General features: G+C 46.7%; 1 protein-coding gene across 4 annotated transcripts in view; it reads right to left on the bottom strand.

The window, feature by feature from the left end:
• The window catches only part of LOC149371281 (choline/ethanolamine kinase), a 114,788-nt gene that overhangs the window by 13,129 nt on the left and 76,447 nt on the right, over positions 1-25,212 (bottom strand). For 3 of the 4 annotated variants that reach the window (XM_089565011.1, XM_089564995.1, XM_089565001.1), the window contains exons 2-3: positions 8,106-8,228; positions 1,389-1,614 (exon numbers count right to left, since the gene is read on the bottom strand). In XM_089565011.1, coding sequence (XP_089421137.1) covers positions 1,389-1,614; positions 8,106-8,228 — 349 coding nt within the window. Of the gene's footprint in view, positions 1-1,388; positions 1,615-8,105; positions 8,229-9,163; positions 9,541-25,212 lie in introns of those variants that run through there. The other variant, XM_089565006.1, reaches the window with a different exon arrangement.

Genomic DNA, 25,212 nt, shown 5'->3' with positions numbered 1-25,212 from the left:
TGGCGTCCTCTGTGTGCAGTCGCGCCAACTAGTGCCACAGAGCGAGAGGCTGGCAGTTTAACACAAGGGGAGGAAGGCTGGTTTTCATTTTCCTAAATCTTTGGGATCATTTGGGATATTGTCAAATTTGTTCAAATGAGATGTCAAGTTGGGTCAAGCGTTTGATCAAGTGCCAGCAAGCGTAGGCTTCAGAAAAGATACCCGTTTGAACTTGGGCTAGCATGTGTAAGCGACCGCATGCTCTAACATTTGGACTGTATCACGCACAGATAAAAGTTTATGAGGACAACCATTTTCAAAGCACAGCATGAGAGGCATTTGCACTGCGCCACACATGAATGAAAGTGTATGAAGGCAATATTCAAACCACAGCATGAAAGGTTGGCAGTTGACACGCAGGGAGAAGGGCTGTGGCTATGGCCAAATGGTCTAAAGTAGCTGCAAGTGAAACTGATCTGTTCGAGTCACCGTGGGTTCTCCCGCTTGGGGACATAAGTGTGGCGTTTTTCTTCTGCTCCACACTCTGAATGACAATTGCCGAAAGCCACCGGGTTTTCGTTCACATAACCTCTCTAATGCTAACACATTAATAGTTAAACATCAATGACAAATGACAATCACCTGCCCATACATTACAGACACAAGCAAACAGTAGGCCAGAGACCCTGGCAATCTCGCTGTGCTTCTATTGCAGTCAGCCACACCTGCAAGCAGCCAGAACTACAAAACTGATCTCCAGAATGCAGCTAAGGTGCACTAACAGCAAAACAGCTACAAGCAGTGAGTACGGCTGTGGTAACGATGGGAGCTCCAGCCAAACAATGGAAATGCAAAAAATAGGGAAAGAAAGAAGAGAGCTGGCACCGCGTTCGCAGCAGTACCAACTCACTTTACTGCACATGACTGAGAAAAACTAATTTCTTCACAGTTTTTAGTTCACAGAGGCACTTTAAATAAATTTAACAAATGGTAAATAGTGGGCTTTAGCATCCCGAAGTGACACATCAGCTATGAGGGATACCGTAGTGGAAGGCTCCAGATTCATTTAGACCACCTGGGGTTCTTTAATGTGTGCTGACATCGCACAACACTTCAAAGGCATTAAATAGGGCTATGACAATGGAAGCAAACAGTAAAAATGTCCGCATGATTCTAAGAGAACAAGCAGATCAATGTATACTGAATTTGGCAACGTCATCACTGCTGCGTGTTTAACCAGCACAGGTTGCTGATAGCACAGTAAGCTACAACTCTTCAATCACTTGCAGCTGCAGCTTGACAGCTCCAGATAGGTACTGCACAATCCATGTCAGGCAACACAGATGGCAGGCCAACAAGCAATAAATACAGAAGGACAAAAGTGAGCAGGGGAGCAATGGGCCACCTACAGGAATGTACTCCTCGAGGCGCCCTCCCGGAAAGACGCCGTACAACTTGGGTCCCAGGTTGCGCTCGGACAGCAGCGTGCAGATGACGCTCTCGGTGACTGTGGTGTCACTGCCCTCGCTTGGAATCTGGCCGTACATACGCATCAGCACCTGGCTGGGCTCGCCGTACAGGGGTGTGTGGGTCTCGGGCAGTGAGCAGTAGTACAACAGGTTGCTCAGGCCACCACTGCACACGAGAAGGCGATTGCAGAAGGTTATTCTTTTTTTACTGCGAAAGTAATACTAGTTGCACTTTCAGCCCGTCACGTAGCAAGGCCGGTAGCTACCATATTAGCATATTGGATTGGATTCGATTGGATTGTATAACCGATGCATCACCACAAGTCTAACCACAAGCACCACCACCAGCTACACTACCAGCTGAACCATGGCGTAGCTACGGGTATTGCTTTAGCAATTACCGGGCTTAACCAAGCTAAGCCACAGCCATTTTTTTTTTCTTTCTGTTCCATATCAGCAGTGGTGGCCACTAATAGCCATGGTCTGCATGTATCATTCACATCAAAAATTGAAAAAAAAAAAAAAAGCACCTGAAAAGTATGCGCATAGGTTACATGCGAATTTTGAGGAAAGCAGGTTCCATCATGGCAACGTGCGCTATCTGTTGAAGCAAATGCAATTGCCACCACCACTGACGACACTGCTGTCCTGCTACTAGATCGCTGAAACATGAAGGCTCTACGGACGCAGTGTTCAGAAGCTTCGTGATGTTTTCTATCAGCTACAAGTGTGATGGATCAGAAACCAGCATAATCTTACAGGAGTGATGATGAACTTTAGAAAAATGGCACTGGCAGAGGTGACTGAATGCGATTATGAACTGCGCTTTGGTGCAAGCGCACTTGAAACAAACTTGCTGTGATAACAAAACTGAACATTGTTTGCACAGTTATGAAAGTGCACGATCCCACTTTCTGCGGGTGAGCGTGTGCAATATGAGTGCGAATAACTTCCCTCCACCATGAGGGTTCAAATTAGATGGTTGGTTGGTTTAGTTGGTTTATGGAGTTTAACGTCTCAAAGCGACTAAGGCTACGAGAGACGCCGTAGTGGAGGGCTCCGGAAATTTCGACCACTTGGGGTTCTTTAACGTGCACTGACATCGCACAGTGCACGGGCCTCTAGAATTTCTCCTCCAAAGAAATTCATCCGTCGCGGCCGGGATCGAACCCGCGTCTTTCGGGTCAGCAGCCGAGCACCATAACCACTGAGCCACCGTGGCGGCTGTTCAAATTAGAGGAGCAGGTTATAGGCACGGGGCAGGTAACACCGACGAAAATGTGGTATTTAGGCAGGGCTACTATGGAAATCCTCAATCCCCAGCTGGGTACAGCATTCAAAACTGCATCTAGAGCTTAAAATTTGAAAACCATCTATTAACAGCTTTTATTCATACACAAACGTGCAACTTTTGAACACTAAAATAATGTAAGAAAAGCTTGTTGCATATGCCATTACATGTGATCTAATGCATGACATATACTTAGGACCTTTCGTTTTCCGGGTTTTATTCGTTGCGGAATTCGAGGGATAAAAATCTGGCGGTACTTTTTTTTACTTGAATAGAAAACCATTTACTAACTGCTTTTAGTCATACATAAACATGCAACTTTTGAACAACACTGAAATAATGTCAGAAAAGCTTGTTGCATATGCCATTAAATGTGATCTAGTGCCCGTCATACGTAATAATCGTTACGAGAGGTTTCAAACAAAAATTAACTGATAACACCAAGCTGGAACAAACTTCATAACATCGGCTAATTTTAAGTTTCGGCTGTTAAAATCTTGCGTTAAAATCTCGGCCACATTCCTTAGTCCAGTGCAATGAGAGGCTAAATGATACTGCCAGGTCAGATAAGATATTTTATAGATCTACGCATTCAATGAGACTGCACTAACATGGAGGAATAATTACAGTCTTTAGGGGATTTGTTAAGGAATATCATATTAGTCTCACTTTCATTTACATTCAATCAGTTATCGTTGAGCCATTTCATAATGGAGCATGTGTCTCACTTCTAATAATAATAATAATAATAATAAAGAAAACCTGGACTTTCTTTTCAACCAGCCAACAATTATAGATAACAACAATGTGCCATACATTTTGCTGAAGTAAAAGCAAAGCTTAAAGTAACCTGAACAGGAACAGACCCCAATACAAGTACTCTCACAAAGTCCACTAGAAGCGTAACCAAGATAAAATGGCTCTTACGCCTCCACACCACTGCCCCAGCTAGGGAATTGTGCTGGCACACCTTGAAAACAAATGCAAAAGCAAAGTCCCAGCAGAGGCGATGAGGGGACAAGATAAGCGAACAAGTGGACGATAGCACGGCGCACTGAAATAAGCAGCAACAGGTCTCCAAAACAGGAAAGAGGTCGTGGAGGAGGGGGTCACTGTCAACGCCATGCAGCGGCATAACAATGTGCGCACAGTAGAGCGAAGTGTTTGCTTTGAGCACTCCACTAACAGCATGCTGTGAACGTTACAGACAAGGTCACAGGTGACAAGTGACATCACTGAACTGCTGCCTTAAATGATGGAGGACCTCCGCTAGCATAGTTAGAAGCACAGCTATGAGAAAGAACAAAGATTATGTACAGTGCCTGATAAAAAACAGATTGCTGTCATTGCAAAGACGCATAAAGCCTTGCAAAGACCTTGTACAAAGCATGAGAAGAACAGCAAAGAAACTTGATTAGCTGATTTACAGCACACTGCTTATTTAAACTCTGTTAATACGAACTGCCAGTGATGCCTTGCTCCCTTCAATGTTAAGTGCTTTAAAAGGGGTCTCATTAATTCAAACTCCATTTAATTTGAACAAATTTTTGGTCTCTTCCAAGTTTGAATCGTAATCAGCTGAGCATATTTACAGGACGACATGCTTAAATGCAAACCTTGGTACTGCAACAGGAATACTGATCAGAATAAAACATTTCAGTTCGAAACTTTACAATAATGTACTGAGGAAGTTCAAAATGCTGCCTATCCCTTTTTCACCCGCTCTAAGCAGCCTACGAAAAAATATAATGCCAGGCAAGTTTTACAACGAAATGAGAAAGAATGTACAATCGCCACAGGCTCACATCAGGCCACTCTTTCTCTCCCTGACCTTAGCTATCTAAACAATACGAGAATGTCAAGAGAGATACGAGATAAGGACCGAAATAAGTAGAGTCAAGTCTGACTTCTAGTAAAAACCACTCACTAACGAAGAAATATACGTAAACTGATATAAGACTGCTTGGAGGCACTGGCCATGTGCAAAAGAGCATTAAATTCTTCCTAGCATTTAGTTTAAGCTATGCAGCAAAGGAAACTCCACATGAAAACAACAGTCAAAAGTGAGCTAACAGGCAGGACTAGACAGCTGTTGCCGGTATGGCACAGCCAAGGATGGCAACCAGGCCAGATGTTTGTGAAGTCTGCCTAGTCAAGCGCGGCACAGCTGTCGCACAATGGCATTTGTGGGTAGAGTGAACGTCACCAACAGCAGTTGCAGGCAGAGTATCGCAAAGTGATTTTTCCCTCCAATACTATGCACACAGGAAACAGGGCAAAAGATGGCTGTCCAACATCACCTGTTTGCCGCCCATTCTTCTTTTTGTTAATCAACTGCACCTATCTAACCAACGAAGGATGTGCAATAAAGTGCTTTGTCATTTCTATAATCCTTCAGTTTTTTCTAGCATGTTGCAACCTCCAAAGAGTCAAAAAAGTGTGCTGCATTTTATATCTATTATTTACCCTGGACCATATTACAATATTATCCTGAGGGGCATGGCTAAAGGTGAACAGCTGTCTGACTACGAATGAGGCCTGCAAGTGCTTATATGAATAGTGTATATGTGTGATGAAACTGCGTACTCAAGTGAGAGTGGATGTCAATCCACAGGACCGGCTTGTAATGCAGACACAACACATGAATCATTAACTCCAAGGACAACATGCTTGACAAAGCGTGACAGATCATTTGGAATTTCTATTGGGTTACTTCCCACTAGCTAGCTGATGGTACCAGAGCCTCTTTATTTGGGCAAAGCGGTCATTAGGATAAGAAACAGTTTCAGAGAAAGTAAAATGCCAGAAAAGCTGCAAAACATCACTAAGATGGTTGAGCCAAGGGTCCTCAAAGCAGCGCAAGTTTTAAAACACTATTTCATGGACAATGTGTTTCCCTTTGTGTACAATGGAACATGACAAAAACTTTGCAAAATTTTCCAGGCAGTAATCTCGAGCTGCTGTCACCACGGCCACAGAAGCAAACAATGGGCAGCCACCAAACAGAACCCCTGCGGCACCCTGAGTAAACACTTGAAACTAGAATCAAGCTGGCAGGCCTGGCTTCCAAACATATCTTTGCGAGATATATTCCAAAGATACGTTCAGCTCATTAGTGGCTGTATCAGTACGCCATAGGAACTTATTATCCACTCTCCTATATGATGATTGCATGTCTCCATTAAAAATGCTTGATCCCTTTCAACACCTGAACATCACCTCATAAATAAAGCAGAACTGAGAGAATGACATATACTCCAAAGCACAAAGACTCATGCTTTCATGCACAAATGGATTTTATTACTTTATTTTATTATTATTATTATTTTATTCATATTTACGTCTTAATTTTCTTTTGCCTCTGATGGAGCTCTGATGTAGCGCGAAGATTGCCGCGGCTGCCGGTTGTCGCCGCACAAGCCCACTTGTGGCTTCGGCGCTTCCGTTTTTTTTTTGTATGTTCAGATTATGCTGAATAAAGATTATTATTATTATTATTATTTTGGAGCTTATTTAGTTACATTGGGGAACGAAGATTAACATTCTCACTGCTAGTGGCACAACAAAAATCTGGTAACTTTTCCGCTTGTCCTTTCCTTGTTCCCAGCACTTCCCAAACAATAAGGAAAGGCACTGCTGTTAACTTCTTCAACGAAGCAGGCTTAAAGGTGTCACAGTAACTAGCGCTACAACTCAGACCAAACATTAGTTTTCATGCTTTAGGCAAGTGATAGCACGGCTTTTTCGGTACACAGATTACGAATGCAAAATTACAGTTTGTGTCATATCTATGACAGTAAGTTATGACACTGTTGACTGGAATTAAGGGCACAGCCTGAAATGTTTACTGGACTTAGGACCATGTCCCAGAGAACAAGGAACAAGCAAACAGTATGCTGTACCACTAACAAATAAAATTTTAAGGCCGCAAGCAATGCAAGGATCTCCTACACAGATATCATGATCCCAACGTACCACTGAAACTGACTGTTTTTCCTTGCAGCTTTGTAAGGGAAATAAAAAAAAAACCTAAATGATATATCAACTTCAAATTCCCTCACATTTCACATCAGCGTTTTTCATAAGTGCATTATTTGTTTGAGACATACACAACGAGCATATGTAAATGACAACCCATTATATCCTGCTCTGAACAGTGTCTGTACACAAAATGACAAATTTCTCATGTCTGCGCTTCTGATGCAATTCCTTTCTCAAATAGCAAAAACACTACAGCCCTGTCTGTTGGAAAATAAACGCAGCTTTAATGGAAAACAAGGTCCTTCTGCACATACGTAAACGGGGGAATCCATATGTATTATCTCATAGTGGCCTCATGTCTGAAGTATCCTGGAATTTCATTTCATACGAGTCTGCATCACTGTGACAAATACTTGTTCTGCTATGTTCTGCCAACATAAATGCCTGCTCTTGCTTGTGGACATGGCTGCATCACAGGCTTTTTGAAACACTATGAGTAAGCGCATAAAACAAGAATGCTTGAGCATCTAAAGTTACTGCTCAAAGCATACAGCAGCTTGTTGTAATACCAAATTGTTTCAGACAAAAGAGAACTCACACATAGTAGGCACAAAAATACGACTTTGAAAATTCGCTGCATTTCCTGTCACATTAATACAATAATAAGATGAGTGATTGCTCTGTTGTCTTCAAATACAAGCTACACTCCAATAGAACAAGCTGCTTTCCGCTACCCAGGATGCTCGCTCTTCGAAAAAATGCAAGTTTTGCTGCAGGCTTTAGTGAAGGTAGACCAGCGATGGTTCGAATAATAAAAAACAATTTCACGTGATAACCTTAAATAACTCATGACGTTGAGGACATATAATTAGGTGCAAGCTGAATCTTTCGTTCATGCCCCCTACGTTTGCTGAGTAGCAAACCATGCCCTTGCCACTTTAGTTTTCCAAGTAGAAAACTAAACCGGCTGGGTGAAGCTTGCACAGCTTTGATCTTACACAGCCGACACACGCATTTTGACCAGAGACTCATATCTAAGCAGAAAACTAGGGAATAATGGCTTCATCTATTTATGGAAAGCATGCACCCAGGCCAGGAAGGGCTCGGGCAGACGCAGCACGTGATCACACGTCAGCAAAGAGATCAGTGGACTCGAGGCAACGAGCAGCTGCATTACGCGACGACGCGTGCCGCGCCTGTAGCCGGCGAGAGCGCCGGACGAGACTCGTGTGACAGGATGGCGCGCTAGCGGAGCCGGGTACGCAACGCAATGCGATACCCTCAAGGTCCGGATCGCGCCGCATGCAGCAGCACAATCACAACCACGGCACGCCCGTGCGGCGAGCGCGGTTCGAGACCGACTGAGCGGCATGCGATGTACTGACCTGACCGACTTGAAGACCATGTCTCGGCTCGAAATGCTTTTCCAGGTGCCACTCAGGAACTCGCGACAGATGTTGTACGCCTTGTCGCGCATGTCCTCCGTGATGTAGGCTTCATCAGGCTCACTGTCCCACGGCAGGGATACATGGAGGAGAGAGAAAAGGTAACCGAGTTAGGCAGAGCTTCGTCAACGCAATAAGGTCGTGCGCATAAGTAAGACGGCTTCGGAGCGGGTCAGATAACGCGGGGAACGACCGCGAAACCAACGAAGGCAACGGAAAGAACGGGCGAAAAAAAAAAACACCTAAAAATGAAGATCGGGAAGGTCGGCGACATAAATATATATCACGACCTCGCCTGTCGAGCACGCGTACTTGAACTTGAGGATTTCGAACACCCTCTTCACAGCCAGGATGCCACTGTACAGTTTGGAGGTGAAAGTCGGCGAGTCGTATCCGCTGTGCATGTCATCATCTTTCGACCGCGATCACAATGCGCGCAAGGCTCGCTGGAAGCTTGAGATCGATACGAGATGCGGCGGGTGCCGAGAAGTGCGGCGACCACTGTAAAGGCCACGACCAGCACAGCTGCTATGTTATTCAGAGGACGCGTCTGCGGTTCTCTTGTGGACACGGACGCCAAAACAAACGCTAAATCCTTGCACGCGCACATGTCTCGTCTTTAAACCACCTTGTTGGCCCCCAAAAACGGCGCACAGCAGCCGCATTGTCAGCGCCGCCAGCGTCTTCCGACCAGTTTTCGTCGTTTTCTTTCGGTTTATCGGCGAATGGCCTTCGGCGTAGCCGGCTCCCGAAAAACTGAGAGACGCGCTTTGTTTATATTCGTCCCGGTCATGTGGCGCGGGCGACTCCGGGTCAGCGGTGCCGATGCCGGTTAGCGTCAACAAGTAGGAAGTGTTGCCAAGTAGAGCGAGGGGACTCAAGGCGCCCGGAGTTTGCACTACGCGTTGAGAGAGCCATGGCCATTCCGCCGGTGGAAAAAAAAAAGATGGGAGGAAGAATGCGTAAGAGAGAGAAACCCGCGGCACTGCTACCCTTACCTGTCGGGATGGAACGCGAGAAACGAGATCTCCTTGCCCATGTGCGTATACATCTTATCGGCAGTGGGAAACACGGTGTCACCGATGGTCCTCATAACACAGCGCCGGAGCAGCCACGCACGCACGCAACGAAGGCTTGCGCTCCACTGACGCCGACGACGAAAACGTCCACAAAACCAAACCCGTCACAGCCGCCAGGCTGGCGGTCGGGCCGGTCGCGAAGGTGGCGTCGTCGTCCCCACGATGACGTCGTGCGTGACGTCATCGGGTCACGCCAGCCAGCACCGCACTCAGCGGCAGTCATTTGCGCGCAGTAGTGCTAGACGGCTCGTTTCTGACGTGACCCAAGGAAGCCTGAGCGGCACCGTCGCCCTCTCGCGGAAGAGAACTGGCGTGGGGCTTTTCCCCAGACGGTGTGCTGCGTGGCAAAGCTTGCAGCGCAATTTCCTTTAGTGCGCCGTAGCGGCCGTACGTTGAGTTCCGTTGGGGCTGACAGTTTTCCTGTTCGGATTCTTGGAGTTGGGTAGAAGTGATGAAAGCCGTGAGCGATTCATAAAGGGCGCCGTATGGGAAGAATCGACGGAAGTCATACCGGCTTGCTGCGCCCAGTCTGTATTCCGCGGGCTAAAAAAGCACATTTCTTGCGTTTCGTTGCCGGATTTTTTGCAAGGCAGGTATGCGACGCGGTGGTCTGATTTCTTCGTTGATTATTTTATTTTACGCGCATTATATAACAATTAACTATGAAAAGTGACGACGTGTTTGTGTGCGTATATATATATATATATATATATATATCGTCACATGCGTAGGTTCTCTTGCGCTTCGCGATGAAAGGCGCGGTTTTATTTTCCTCGTTTAAGAACACAGTCATCCGAACCGCGATTTGCGACATACTGCTCTCCATGTGACGGCGCGCGATCGCGATGTGGTACGTCGTTGCTGTAACCAGAAATGCACAAAAGATCATTATGAGCCGTACGCCGCCACGTGCTGGCTTCCCGACCGAAAATTTATACTTACGTATGTACCCTATTTAACAAAGACCAGGTTTCTGAAAATAGGACGCGCTTTCCATCCTTCATTGAAACTTGCAGACACTTCAATTTTTTTCCTTCCTTGACAACCTCGTCACTACAAGAATGCTGTCTGCAAACATCTTCAATTATTATTAGCTATGTATAACTCGGTTTTCCTCATGTGCGTGCGCACGCGCGCTCACGAGAATTTCACAATGAGAATCGTGTGTGTATATATATATATATATATATATATATATATACGGGGTCCCCACTGCCTAATATGATGACCCAGAGGCTGCAAAAGAAAACGTCGACTGCGTCTTATACCGTGGCTATAATTATACTCTGGCGCCGCGGTGGCTTAGTGGTTATGGTGCTTGGCTGCTGACCCGAAAGACGCGGGTTCGGTCCCAGCCGCGGGGATCGAATTTCGATGGAGGCAAAATTCTAGAGGCCCATGTACTGTGCGACGTCAGTGCAAGTTAAAGAACCCCAGGTGGTGGAAATTTCCGAAGTCTCCACTACGGCGTCTCTCATAGCCTGAGTCGCTTTGGGACGTTAAACCCCATAAACCATTTTATTTGTTATTTATAAAACCATCGTGACTGCAGAGCTAAAATCGAAATACGGCGATTGTGTTCCTGCAGGTCCTTCCGGTTTCGAAAAAAAAGTGCACAAATTTGAATTCGGCGCATACTGTTTTGATTTCGGCGCATACTATTTTGAATTCGGCGCATACTATTTCGCTTGCGTACACACGTGTCGCATTCGCGTATGCAAATTTTCAAAGTGAGGATGAAAACGCAGTGGTGTTAAAGGTCTGCTCGATCTACACGAGCATCATTTTTAGAGCGAAGCATGTCTTTGTGAACCCGATTCCCATACCGCGCATTCCAAGTCCTTTCACCGCTGATAGCGAGCCCGTAAAAGCGGCGGCAAAAAGATCAGTTTACGAGACGGTTTTGTGTCCATGTTTTGTAGGACGCACACAAGCGTCAGGCATTTTCGCACGCGTGCAGACGACGAATTGTTCGTTCGAGGGACGCTTTGAAGCATTGCACTTTCTTGCTTCGGGTCGAGTATATCGACCGGAAAGCCTTATCGTGCAGCGTAGCTCCTATGCAGCGCTAGTTCCGCGTTCCTTCTTTCTTTCCCGGTCCGCTGAAGCGGCATATCGGGCAGATTGCTCTTTGTAATGGTAATTACCCTCTCGGTCTCCCAATCTAATAATAACAAGCGCTTAATCTTTCTTATTAGAGCTTGCAACCTTTCTTGATTTTTACTGGCTTAATACACGTGTGCGCTGTCATTTGGACACGAGCTAACCGATGATGATGATGATGATGATTAAAACTTTATTTGCACCGATGCAGGAGGCCCCCTACTCCTCGCCCCTGGCACGCAGGCGTAGAGGACGGGGGCCGGAACCTCCGCGACTAGAAACTGGCGAAGAAACATTGGTTCTTCGCGGCTTCTTCCGCCAGGCAGCCTCGATCACATAATTTTGGGAGTGCCCCGTATCCCCGGGCGTTGAGGACAGTATTGAAAGTAGAGAAGCCTGGGAAGCCCTCCCGTTCACTGTGCATGACGTCGTCACCTCCCATCTTCACTCTCCCTTCCCCCTTCCAGTGCAGACTAGCAGGTCTCTCCACAAGGAAAAAAAAAAAAAAAAAACTAAGGGAGCGTGACGTCACGCGGCCAGCGTTCTCAAGTCAAGTGTTTGTGAAGCCGTTCTCTCCCTCAGTTTTTTGCTCTCCCAGTCAGTCCTTTATGTTTTGGTTCTGGTATGTTTTAGTGCGCGCGTATGCGCGGCCTGTAGCGCGCGGGCATGGTCTCTCCACAGTTCTCCGCGTTCCTTCTCGTACTTGACAGTTTTTCCGTTGCGTGCGATGCGGCGAGCGCACCGAGACTGCATAGAGCGTCGCGCGTTGACGCGGGAATACCGCCCGGGAGCCCGCTGTGCGCTCCAGCACGCACATGTGGCATCAGCCAGGTGCTGCAAACATATGGCAGAGATGCCCACGCGGCTGAAGGTGGCGTTCAACGAAAGGTATGCGTGCCGCATATTTCTTCTCACTAGTGGAGGCACGGACTTTTTTATAAAGGAATGCGTGGTCGAGGCTACGAGCAGCCGCTTGGAATTAGATTAAGGACAGCGCAACCAGCTATGGAAGGAAAATGGCAGGCATAACGTACGGATAGGATAACGTCAACAGACACGTAGTAGAGTCGATTAGGAGGAACAAATCGGTGCGGTGCGTTGTAACTCGTGATGATGATGATATGGAAAGTGATAACCGGTGACCTCTTGCGGTAACAAAGTGAAAGAAAACGGAAATGAAATGCAGCTGGGAGCGGCAGAGAGTCAGATGGAGATTTGGGAATAACGTGTCGCTGCGTGGTGGCTGCCGCAGGACAGGGCTGGTTGGAGATCAGTGGGAGAGGCCTTCGTCCAACGGTGGGCCTCACGAATGGCTAATTATGATGGTGATGATGACACGGCCTTAGCTTGAAAAATCTCTGGCACGGCAAAATAATGGTCGGTCTATCCTAAACGTGGGTAGAAGGCGTCGTCGTCAGTTATTTCCCTGCGCACCCTGGGGAAGGGGAGGTGTAACACACCCCCTTGTTTTTTCAACACCCTTAGTTCGTAACTAATTTTTACACACGACGGGAATTTTAAAATTGTTTAATAGAGCCGGAAGAAGGGTATGTACACACTTAGGGGAAAATGCGCATCGAGAAGCGTTGCCGCCAACAGCGGTACTCGAACCGCGGTGGCCAAGCGCTACCAGTTTCCCTCTAAATGTGAAACAGCCTGTACGTGAAGGGATATATTGTCCATAGATGGCTTGTGGTGGAAGAAACCACACACACAAAAAAAGTTGCAGATCACTACAGCTTCTCCTATAGCCTCAACCCCTTCCTCCCCACTCCTAGAAATTTAAACCCCCGAAACACCCCCCAACCACAAAATAACCTAAGGAGCACGTAGTAAATGTGCCATCCGACGTCAACCGCAACATTGTGCGCGATTTCTGAGGATTCTGCGTTCGCACCAACTTCCACTGACTCACGTCACACAGTGGCCGCGACACCTCGCGCCCTTGCATGCTATCCCTCGCCGGTGCATGGTATATATCCCCTGTGTTTTCACTTGACCTTTGCTCTCCAAAACCCGCACGTTATTCTTTCATTTGAGACATCAGAAAACAAACGGCTTAGTGCGTCAGACGGGGCATTACTCATAGCACCAAACCGTCGCAAGTGGTAGACACCGAATGTTTGCAACACATGTCACATGAACGCGTTAAAGCCCACGTGTGTATTTCAACAATAGTGCACTTTGTCGCTTATGCACTGCGCCCGTGGCCTTTCTATGATGCGATGGCATTTAACCTCTTATAGCCACTATATGGTGGAGGCTATACAGTTGACGTCAGCTAGAATTTAGCATGTAAAAAGGAAGCCAAGAAGCATAGGGGATTTTTTTTATTTGTGGTGTTGATTAACCAGAAATTAATAGAGTCATTATTTTATGGCTTGAAGATGGTTTATAAGAAAGCAAGAGATAGAATAACCGCATGCTGCCGGTTGGATCCGAACCCGCGACCTCTGAATTTCGCGTCCGGTCCAACTGAGCTACGGTGACGGCTGTCCAACCTTCTGCTTTCGAAGGGTATTTATGTGTAGTGTAAACGAATCTTGAGAGTGTTCACCAGCGCCCCCTCGTCCATAGCGGCGGACGTAGTACGTCCTGTATTACCGCAAGTGCCACGTAGGAAAGTGATCGAATAGTGAGGGCGGAAGCTGAGCGAGAACCCTCTTACATATACGGTAAGACTGCCAGATTCGAGGCCCTCGTTAAACTACAGCGGACAAGAGAAGGCAAAAGAGCTGCTCATTATGACATACATACTTCATCACCCTAGTCGACTATACTGGTCGTCACTTTGGCGCATCGCACGTCCTGACTCTATTTCTCCGTTTCATTTGCAGCTATAACATCCTCGGCTCACGCGCGGTCTGATCCACGCTATGTTCATTCTATACCTTCAATGGTGTAGCTAGGACGCGGGTTCAATCCCGGCCGCCGCAGCTGCATTTCGATGAAGCCTATATATACGTAAAATGTGGGCAAGGTGATCGATATATATTTTTAAATCTACACATGATGCAACAAGGTGGATAAATCGGAAATAAAGTGTGTCCTCGCTTCTACTGGTCACGCCTAATAAGATGGCTACAAAAAGTTATTGGTAACGATAATTATGATCTCTTTTTTTTATGGCGCAAGGATATCTGTGGCCAAAGAGCATCAAAGGCACAAGGTAGTCTTGATTACACAAGGTGGAGGTCAAAGACCCATTTTCCAAGCACTTCGCCCCAGACAAGCCGAGCATCAGGTTAGGGAAAGCTTGTTTCCGTTGTATCACCGGCGGTAAGCGGTAGCACTGCATGGTAATCGAACCCCGCACCTCCTGCATGTTACAAAAAGTTCTTACCGAGTGGAGTCAGAGTTACAGTGTGATTTTCCTATACGTCTGGCCCGTTGCGAGTGAGAACATAAATCCTTTGCGAGCCTAGAATTAAGTGAGACCATTTTCTGCCACCCGTTCCGCTTGTCCGATGCAGGAAACAACTAATACATGCATCGGCTGATGCTCCATTTGTCTGAGTTTGGATGTCACATGACGGTGTGTACACACTAACTGGTTTTCTCATTAAAAAATAAATATGCCTTATTGTGCATAGTTTCGAAATTTAAACGAAACAAAAATAGAAGCCCACGCTGAGGCAAAACAGTTGCCTTCACCCGACAGCAACGGGTCTCTGTAGATGAAGAACGGAGCACCTTATGCTACTCAGACCACCTGCAGTGGCACCATCATAGGTCCCTTCCGAAGTTGTACTTGACGCGTTACGAGTAATTTATTTCTTGTAATAAATTACATCTTTCTTCGAATTTATTAATGCAAGTGACTGCTTCTTGAAAGGGGTGACGTTTTCGTTAACGCAGTTATTTTTTCAGTAATCGATGACTAATATCTATCACTTCCTATTCGAAAAACAAGTTGTAATTATGGTACAACTTCGAGAGCCCGAACTTGGTGGCAAACTGTGTTAGTGAGGAATATATTCGTTAGCGATACAGAGACAATGGTCGGGCTGCGGAAAAGCCGCGCGTTCAAGGACGTCCTGACATGATAGCTTGAATGGACCGAATTTGACTAGCCCCTTGTTCCGCGGTTCGCATTTCCTTACGACGGCACAACTGAGTGTCATATTGCTTGAGCCTCGATAGTCCTCGTACAGCTTGAACAACAACGAAGTGTGGCGCGTGGCGTAACTACGAGCTGGCCGCAAAGTCTTTGTACGTTACAACTTCATGCGCCCTTCCCTCCAGCTCGTACGTCGAAAGAGACTTCTTTGTCGCTGCTGATGCTTGCATTAAAGAACGTGGAACAAAATGCTTACAGAAAACAAATGTTGCCGAGAACTAACATAGTATAAGTTGATTTTCTCTCTCTGAAATGGTTGCAGAAGGATATATGCAAATTTATGGTCGTAGGACGCTTGATATCTTACAGGTTCGACGTTGCTAAATTACATTGCTCGAGTACAGCTTCGAAGTAAAAAAGGTTAACCGTATATTTGCAATTAATAAAACATAAACGAAGATGCAAGCAGGAGAAAACTATTTACATTTGACTGATTAGCAGAGTGACCTGACAAAACCAGAATCGGTCCCACCAGTACAGAACTTCTTTTGACCACTATGTCCCCGCCCTCAATGGGGACCACAACGAATTAGGTAAATTCACAAACAGTCAGCCAATCAAATATTGAGGAAAGGAAAACACAGCCAATCAGAAATTGGGCAAAGAAGACATGTCATCCCAACCATCATCCCAAACACTGCAGGGCAAAGGCCTCTCACATGTCTCGCCAATTAACCCTGTCCTTCGCCAGTTGCAGCCAGCGTATTCCCGCAAATTTCTTTATCTCATCCGCCTACCTAACTTTCTGGCGCCCCCTGCTACGCTTGCCTTCTTTTGAAATCCACTCCGTTAACCAATCCGAACCAATACTGTGCAATTACTTCCACCCTTCGCCATCGACATCACAGTTAATTCCCATTCGTCCCACGGGCGCGGCATGTTTACTGCCTCAAAGAGCAAACACTGTAAACACAGCTTCACCGAAAGGCCATCTCCGAGGCAGACGTCGCTCACAAATCCTCGGAGACGGTCTCGCATGCACAGCAGATGGACGGACTCGGAGGCTCTCGGAAATATCACGCTTCTCGTGTCTGCACTGCTCGTGCATTGACTTGCTTACGGTCAAAGAACGCCGCAATTGAGACACCCTCCGCTTCGAGCGCCAGCGTCGCTGACTTGGGACAAAATGGCGCGACCCTTCTGCGCGCGCTGTAAATGCACACAGCGCCGGAAACTTCGCTGTATGAGTTGCAACAGGCAACAGGTCAAGTCGCACCGGCTGATTCTAGTCCATGCATATTTTGTCTGACGATATTAAAAGTGGGAATGAGAATAACGTAATAGTTATCGATTACTCTTTCGTAATTGTTCTTTAACTTTTTGATGCCTGTAACTGACCCCTGAAACCAGTTACATTTCGGATGAAGTAATCGTAATCGGTTACTTCTTTTCTGCAACATGTAGCTTGTCCCTTCTGGACTTCTGCAAGTCTTTTCCCGTTCACATTATTGAATTTAAAATTGATTTAGTGATTCATCGCTAGAAATAATTATGGTCGTTTAATATGGGAGTTATTTTCCACATGGGTCCAAACCCAACAACTATATACCTGTTCACAGACAGCATAACGGCCGACGCCATGTTCGACATTACAGACTCTGGGAGACGAGCGCTCCGGAAAGTTGAGACACAATCAGTCTCCCGTGCGCGGTCGCCGTTGTCCAAAAGTCACGCACGCGCCTGGAGAGTCGCGAAAAGGTCGCAGTCGCGAAGATAATATGCATATACCTACGTCATACGCGTCTCAAAGGTCTCCCTAGGGCACTAAGCGTTTCGATACAGAATATTATTCGAGCTGTCGACGTATGAGAGCTTGAACTTACTTAAAATAAATAAAACTTAAATGCGGCCAAGCTAGCAATGCTCATAAATATTTGAATATATAAGCATTAACTAACGGGACAGGCGTCGTATATTAGCAACAGCCGATTTGAGAATTAAACGACGCTTACGTTGACAAAAAAAACTTACGCAGTGGCGGTTTCTTTTTTGCGCAGTTAACTTTGTTGGTAACGTTTGCTTTTATAAATTAACAAACAAAGAAACCAAAAATAAATGGTTTTTCATGTCGGTTGTTCGGTTTGTTTGCATTGTAGTTGTGTGCGCGTTGTATATAGCTTCATAAACCTCTGGTTTGGTTTGGTTTGGTTTATGGGGTGACAGCGCGTATGTAACAATTCAGTTCTCCGCGTTGAATTTGCCTACGCACATAAGCCTGCAGTATAGACGGTTCAGGAATAAAATGGATATACGAATAACGGATGTAGGCTTAATTTAACTTAAGACAACGTGTCATGAATGGATCCAGGAGCTTTTGGTTGGTATCGAAAGGAGACAGAAAGATAAAATGCGCATGCTCAAAAAACTTGCTTTCATTGCAACACTCATGCTCTCAGAACCTCACGAACTTCGCGCGGTCGCACATGCATACCAATTCACTACCGGATTTGAGACATCTTACTCGAGCCTCCACGCTGTAACTCGACTCCTCGCGAGTGCCAGCTCTTGATTGCCGAGCAACGCTGGTAATGGAATCGACGCTGGAGAACGTGCTCTGCGTATTACTGATAGCCAAGACGACCGTGACACAATGCTATCGTCTCTTGAGAGCGACAGGACCGGATGAAAGCGCTAACAGCCTTCCCCAAAGCTTGCTCACTGACGGCGTATCTATAGCAGCGCTCTTCTAAAGGGCAGTATTTTAATACGCTTAACATCTTTGCAGGTATACAGGTGTCAAGGAACGAACAAGGTCCTTGCTGGCTTTAACCTACCTGTTGGAGCTAATTATGCGCTATGAAGTGATTTTATATTTAAAAAAAGCTATGAAAAACATAACCCAGAAAGATATAAAAAACGTCCTTAATACCCCGTCACTCACGTTCACGCTCCTCTGCCTTAAATATCCGTTCACAGCTCAGGCGCGGATTCCATGTGATGGTGATCACGTCTGACGACGTCACACTGACGGATTAACAAGTTTCAACAGGTCAAGGTCAAGAAGACTGTCAGCTGTATATACAGGTTCGACACAATGGCGCGATTTATTTCGAAGCGCCTAGAGGGGATACAGATCACGCGCTTGTTGGGTCGGCCGTTCCGACTCGATAACAAGCGCACGTCAAACTGGATTCTTGTCGCATTACCTGCTTACGTAGAGTCGAGCAACAGGGGCGACGTTAAGCTTGTCGTACGACACGTTGTATTGGCACATGGGAGGGAACGAGCCACGCGTCGAAAGAACGCTGGCGCCGAACTCGTCTTCGAAGACGCAGCAGCACGCGAAGAGTCTGGAGTGGCACCTGCCGCATTAAGCGCCAAATAAAACACACGGCTTCATTGTTTGTTTTGGAAAAAAAAAATAAGGACGTGATGAGCAAGCCTCGCATAACGTGATCTGTTTGCTGCAGCTGCCTCCCTGTGAACGTGAGGGTTAGGACCAATCGGAGTCCGGAGGGTTGATTGACGTCGAAACACCGCCTGCGCCGCCAACACCGCCCCCTGGCGGCCGGTGCCTTCACCGCACACACTGCGTGTGTGTGTTGCCTGCGTTTCTTGGAGCTCAAAAGACTGACGCCAGCTCGGCGCCTTCGTGAGTACACGTAGCGTGAGTACACGTAACCACACAGCGTGGGACGCGGGACGCATGCTTCGACTGTAGGCAATATATAATTCTATACCATTGAGGCGGATCGAATAAATCAGCGCCGAATGAACGCTCCGGAACAAGATGGAGCGCCTGCCTTACGGCAGACTCATCAGCTGCATTCCTCCGTAGGTGTACTACGCATGTCTAGCGGAGCGCACGCAGCATTGGACGTGCTATATGGAGTGAAATGACTAATCGCTGCACAACGGCGCGTATATGCATGCATGCCGTTATTGACAGGAGAACATAAACACGGCAAAACGAACTCGCGACAAGCAGCTGGTAAGCAATTCTCGCTGTTATTTCGCAGTCAGAAAAGGAAGTGTCTCAACAAGTCTGTTCGCGTTTGCCTTTGTGACGCAGAAGACAACCGAAATACGAATTATACGACGTATGCTTACTCTTCAGCGACTTTTCGCTTTGCCGCGCGTTTACGGCTCTATATCCGTAACTTCAGAGCACGTGCGTTAAGGTTGCCGGTATTTGGATGTCTTTATAAGACGTACAGTCTGGGACAAAAGTCTCCGGACCATGTGTTCCTCTAACGAAGCCGATAGCTCTGCTATTATTCGGCGGATGGAGACCACACTTGTGGAGGTAAAAATTAAATTTTTGCTCTTTCATCTCCACAAGTGCGGTCTCCAGCCGCTGTCTGATAGTAGAGCTATAAGCTTCGTTTGAGGAACATGTGGTCCGGAGACTTTTGTCCCCGACTGTACATATGTCTTAAACGGCCGCCTGTGTCAACCTAACATTCTCCGTATCTTATACCTAATAAAAATTAATATGAGCTAGTCGGTTGTGATTCGTTATAAACGTAAGATCATCGCTTAAGACGTGGGCATAGAAAAAGAATCAGACAGGTCTTAAACGCTAGTCTTACGTTTATAATGATAAATAGCGGCAATTTTCATCGGCGTATTCACACGCGAGAAAAAAGTTACCACAACCCTGCAAGCTATTTCTAACGCAGAACAACTTCGTACTCCCAAGAGCTCGTGCTAACTTCGGACCGCGTCATTCTTAGTCTCATTTGAATAAGGACTTCGCTTATTCATTTCTGGTTGCTCCCTTGTCACTTTGAGCCCTACTGAATACTTTACGCCTTTTGCATTTTTTTCTAGAAAAGTAACTGAGCGCTACGTATTTCAGGTGAGCACATGACATGACGGGCGCTTCAGGACGGAGGACAAAGCATCACCAACTAGTCCCGCAACGTGTTTTATTAAGCTAACCTTCGGCATTGTACTTGGAACTTTCAGATATCGTTTTTTTTTCTTCCAATAATACGGTATTTTTATCTTCTTATATTTTTGAAACTTATTTTCATCCTGCACAAAATCTGTCCACAATGTTGTTTACACCTAGCAGACGTGACTGAGCCTATACAGACACAATTATATCACTGACAAGTGCACGACCAGTTTTATCTCGACTGGACGACATAAGGCCACGCGCGACCAGGTTGTGTACCACTGGCCGGAATCAAACGGCAAACAGCATCTGTGGATATAACACAACTTTTCACTTTGTTGCGTTCTGTCACAGTGAGCTGCAGCTAGCCTGACTCAAGCGTAAACGTGAACGCTTCCTGTGGAAGCATATATTCATCAGCAGCTTACACGCTACACTCCTGAAGAACAACATAAAACACATGTGAGATTTGTTGCGTTTGAATCCGGACCTGTAGTGTACACAATCGAATTTCGATAATTCGAATTCGAAGCGACCAGAAATTCGTTCCAATTTAGCGAAGTTCGTACTAAAGGGATCCCGATCATTCGAGTTACTCAAAATTCGAACTAAAAGGAACATGACACGAACGAGCGCTGCGTTGCTCGGGTAGCCGCCACAAGGGCGACTTTTCAACGCGAGCTGAGCCTTTCTGAGGCTTCTGAGCATCGAAGGCAAGTACTCTAGTCGGATACAACTCAAGGATGAAGCGGCTTTTCCCCGTCAGAGGATCCCCTTCCAGCCAGTGGCGTCGGCCGACTCTCATGACCCTGCTAGGGTGACAATGCAGGGAGCAGCGCGGCAATGCATTCAGAGAGGGGTCTAACCCCGACCATGGAGGGAGGGGACTATCCTCTTTCATAGGCCATTTGTAGCATTGTCATGCTAGCAGGGTCATGACAGTCAGCCGAAGGGGGGTCCCTTGACAGTGAAGGGCCGCTTCGTTCTTGAGTTTGATCCGGTTATAATTGGTTTGTATTGGCCTCCAGCGTGCTCCGGCAATACGTTGCGCCGTTCGGTAGCCAAAATATACCGTCTGCTTGAAAGGGCGGTGAAGATGGCTGAAACGAAGGAAGTAATTGGCGTGGGAAAAGGGTGCGGAGCGATGAACGCCATGATGGACTCCTGACTGGCCATGACGGTGACAAAGCAGCGCGATGTGGTTTGGCGTTTTGCAAAGAAACGTAGAAAACAAGATACTTATTAGCATCTTAATGGAATGAGCGCCAAACCAGCGGAGCACACTGTTTAAAGACGAACACGGGAAGCGCGGTATGGTCAGTAACTTTGGACTTTGGGAGAAATGACATTTAATTTCATTCGCTGATAAAAATGTTGCTAAATACGAAGTGTTACATAAGGGAGGCATGATTAAAAGGAATTGATTTTGATCAATCAGACCTTATTTAGCGTCTTAGATATTTTAGTGAACATTTTAAGCCCAGTATGAGGCACTTCATTGATCAGCATGTCATGACGAACATGGGCTAAGTCGTACGTTTGAAATGGCAGTTAAATTTTCGAAGAAACCACATCTTTCTTGACTTTATAAACACTGATAAAAAAAAGGTCAGAAAGTGGGCCCGTATATGCGTTTACGCAAATCACTGCGGTACACCGTCCACAAACTCCACTCTGGCAGAAACCGCGGTGGGCTTCGTTGCATGTTCTTTTCTTTTTTTGCCTAGTTCACAGCATCATTAGCTTAGGGTAGTCGGATTGCCTCTTCTAAATTTTCCCGTGCTTCCTCCTGAAGTACGGTGCTGGAAATATGCGTAGCTATCAACAGGCTGCTTCCAAATTATAATGAAGCAGATCTGCTTATGCGATTAACAATTAATGAGTACATTAAGAAAAATAAGTATACTACTTTTCAGTGCAAAATACGAGCACAGCCAAACGACATCGATGCCACTGAGTTCACCCATTAAAGGAATCGTTCGCTCCGTTGCACAACTTCTCGCAACTTGCTGTCCAAAGTTAGTCGCATTATGCGAGTTTGCCTTTGCGCAGTTTCGCCACATCCGCCTTTGCCTCTACATGCTCGGCACCGGGTCTTAGATTTCTCTGCCATCTAGAAATAGGCGATAAAAACATTAAAAAAAACGTCTCTATAGTTACGCCGCTGTGGTTGCATAACAGCATCGCACAACGGCCGTGATGCACACATGACTTACTCCATCGCCCTCGGCGCGCCCAGGCCAGCTCACAGCGCTCCGCGTCCCACGACAGCCTCACAGACGTGTACGTGACACATCGTCCCACGTGCGCATATAGCTCGCCTCCGGGGAACCGACGCCAGACGAACCTGAGATGTGCTCCGCCTTCCCATGGGTGCCGGGGACAAACCGGCCCCGACAGACGCAGCACCCGAGGCATCCGCGGCGTCGGGCAAACACTACACCTCGGGGGAATAGTATAATATCCCACGTGGTATCTCCGTTATTATGCCGCACTGGTCTGGGAGACGGTGCATGGTCCCGGAAACCGCACGATGTGCGTCTGTGTGGGGTAGAGGGGGGGGGGGGGGAGGTATCGGTAGATGACTGGGTCTGAGGGTAAGTGTGGGTTTGCAGGTTAGTGTAGGCAACGTTACTTGAACTCTACTAACGCTGAGTGTGTGAATGTGTGGGCACAATGTTCCTGCACACGTTGATTGTGGGTGTATGTGTGGTAAGTGTGGACAACGTAGGCGTGTACACAGGAGAGGCAAGGAGTAGAGTACCCCCCCGCCTTACAAATATGAGCAAGCTCTACTTCCCCCCCTCCCCACTTATGGAGGAGAGACCTGCGAACGCTTACGGTGGGCAACGCTACTAGAACGCTATCGTTGCAACTATGGGTATATGGGTTTTTGGGTGAGTGAATTTGTGTGTTGATGAGCGCGGACAAGTGTGGTGTGGGTGCGTGTCGACGTTTGAATGTAATCTTGAGTGTGAACTGCGCGCTGTTAGCACACGTTAGGGCAGATGACAGTGTAGTGCTTCACGGAGAGAGCCGAGACAAGAGCGGTTCACCCGTTCATATGCAGGGGGAACGTATAGGCGGAGCTCTTAGTAGGCACCCGCTGGGACCATTCGCATTGCATTTTGTTGAATAATATAAAATGAAAGGGTGAAATGTGGCGACAATTAACTGGAAGCAGCAGCAGCAAAGTAGATACAAGAAAAATGACGAGGAAAGAGCACTGGCCTGCCAGCTGGCATCAACGTAGCCATATCACTGCCGCGCGCAGATACGAGATGGAGAGGGGCACGAGATGGGCACAGATGTACAGGGCCCGAATAAAGTTACACGCGACAGTGTCTGCTTTTGAGCCGCGTAATGAGGTATTTATATGACACACCCAAAGCTCCAGATCTTTGCAGCAGGTAGGAGAAGTATCATTCTCATATCTGAGAATATTGGTAGCTTCATAGGCGTCTTATGTGCATGAATATATTTCTGAAAAGCAGACCATACGCCCTGAAAACTTTTCGCACAACCCCTACCTACCGTCTCTTTCATAAAAGGCTCGTGGAAATCTTTCCGCAAGTGCTAAAGGTCACTGGCTTTAAAAAGGGTAATCTAAACGAGTGAATAACCTTAAAAAAAAAAAGAAAGGATGTATTGTGCGAGTAAATGTCCAAAGCCCTCATAAAAACATCCGAACACTGCGCGCCCATGGTAGATATTTCGAGGTACTTAAGGCACAACTTTTGTAAACGGTTAGCAACTGTTCTATGCCCATATTTTCATGCTGTTATTGAGCCAAAGTTTTTACCTTCGTACTCGTGTGGACTCGAGCAACTGAGAGCACCGCAGCGCAGGCGGAACAGAGTAGGTAACGTGGCATGTGTGCCATGGAGTGACGCATAGTTATGGTAGATAGCGCAGGGGTGGCCATTTTTTCGTTCACACCAGGAAAGCGCTGTTCTCGAATTGGCGCGCGCGACGGCGAGTGAGTGAGTGAACAACTTTATTAAGCTCTAGATTTGCTTTTCTTCTGCGGCTGTCAGATGGCTTCGTCCATCTGCTTGCACAAAGGTCGGCTGCCCTTAGTCCAGGGCTCCGCTGGAAGCTGCTGCCAGATGTGCTCGCCGAATCAGACCTTCTTGGTCGGCTCGGCGATCGCTGGAGAGCACTCCCTCCCATTGCTCCGCACTCGGGTTTGTTATAACTGGTACCACTCTTATCCTCTGGCATGCCCACGTTATGTGGTACAGCGAAATTTTTTGTAACACAGCGCCAAGGGCAATCGCGTTTTCGAAATTCTGAAAAGTGATATGGCCATTACTGACAGCCGGTTACAAATCTGCTATTGCAACTAGGCTAACTGTTATAATGAAAAAGCTAACTATTATGAATAAGGCAGTCAAATATGATTCACATGCTCTCCAGTGTCCGCCAATTACACCAGTATTACAGCGCCGAAGAAGCTATTTCTATAGCCCGATAAGCCTATTAATGGGACATCATTGAAAGCGCTATCGGGAAAATATGTGCTGTCGGTCATTAAAATTCACCCATTGGCTGGAGTTCAGTGACCGCACCAGATCGCAATGACGTCACTTCCGGTAAAGGCACCAACAACCTACATTGCTATCGCATTGCCGACACATAAGGTAGGTGTCCCAGCCAATTTTTTAATAAAATCATTCACAGACGATTGCAATAGTCGGTAATCCGAGATTTGAGCGCAGCTCTTGACACGCCACCTACCGTCCACTCTTTTCAAAAGCAGATGTTCTCCGGAGGATGGCACGGAATGCGGTACGTAAGTAATTGAAAAAGGGCTAAATTGTGCAGCAGAGAAGTGCTTTCAATTATTGCACCCGGAAGCAAACGCCACTTGCTGTCATCTGACCCGCGTGCATATGCGCT

Source organism: Amblyomma mixtum, chromosome 1, assembly GCF_055824585.1.
Source record: "Amblyomma mixtum isolate Tamu chromosome 1, ASM5582458v1, whole genome shotgun sequence".
NCBI lineage: Eukaryota > Metazoa > Arthropoda > Arachnida > Ixodida > Ixodidae > Amblyomma > Amblyomma mixtum.
This window is presented reverse-complemented; position numbering and strand designations above follow the sequence as displayed.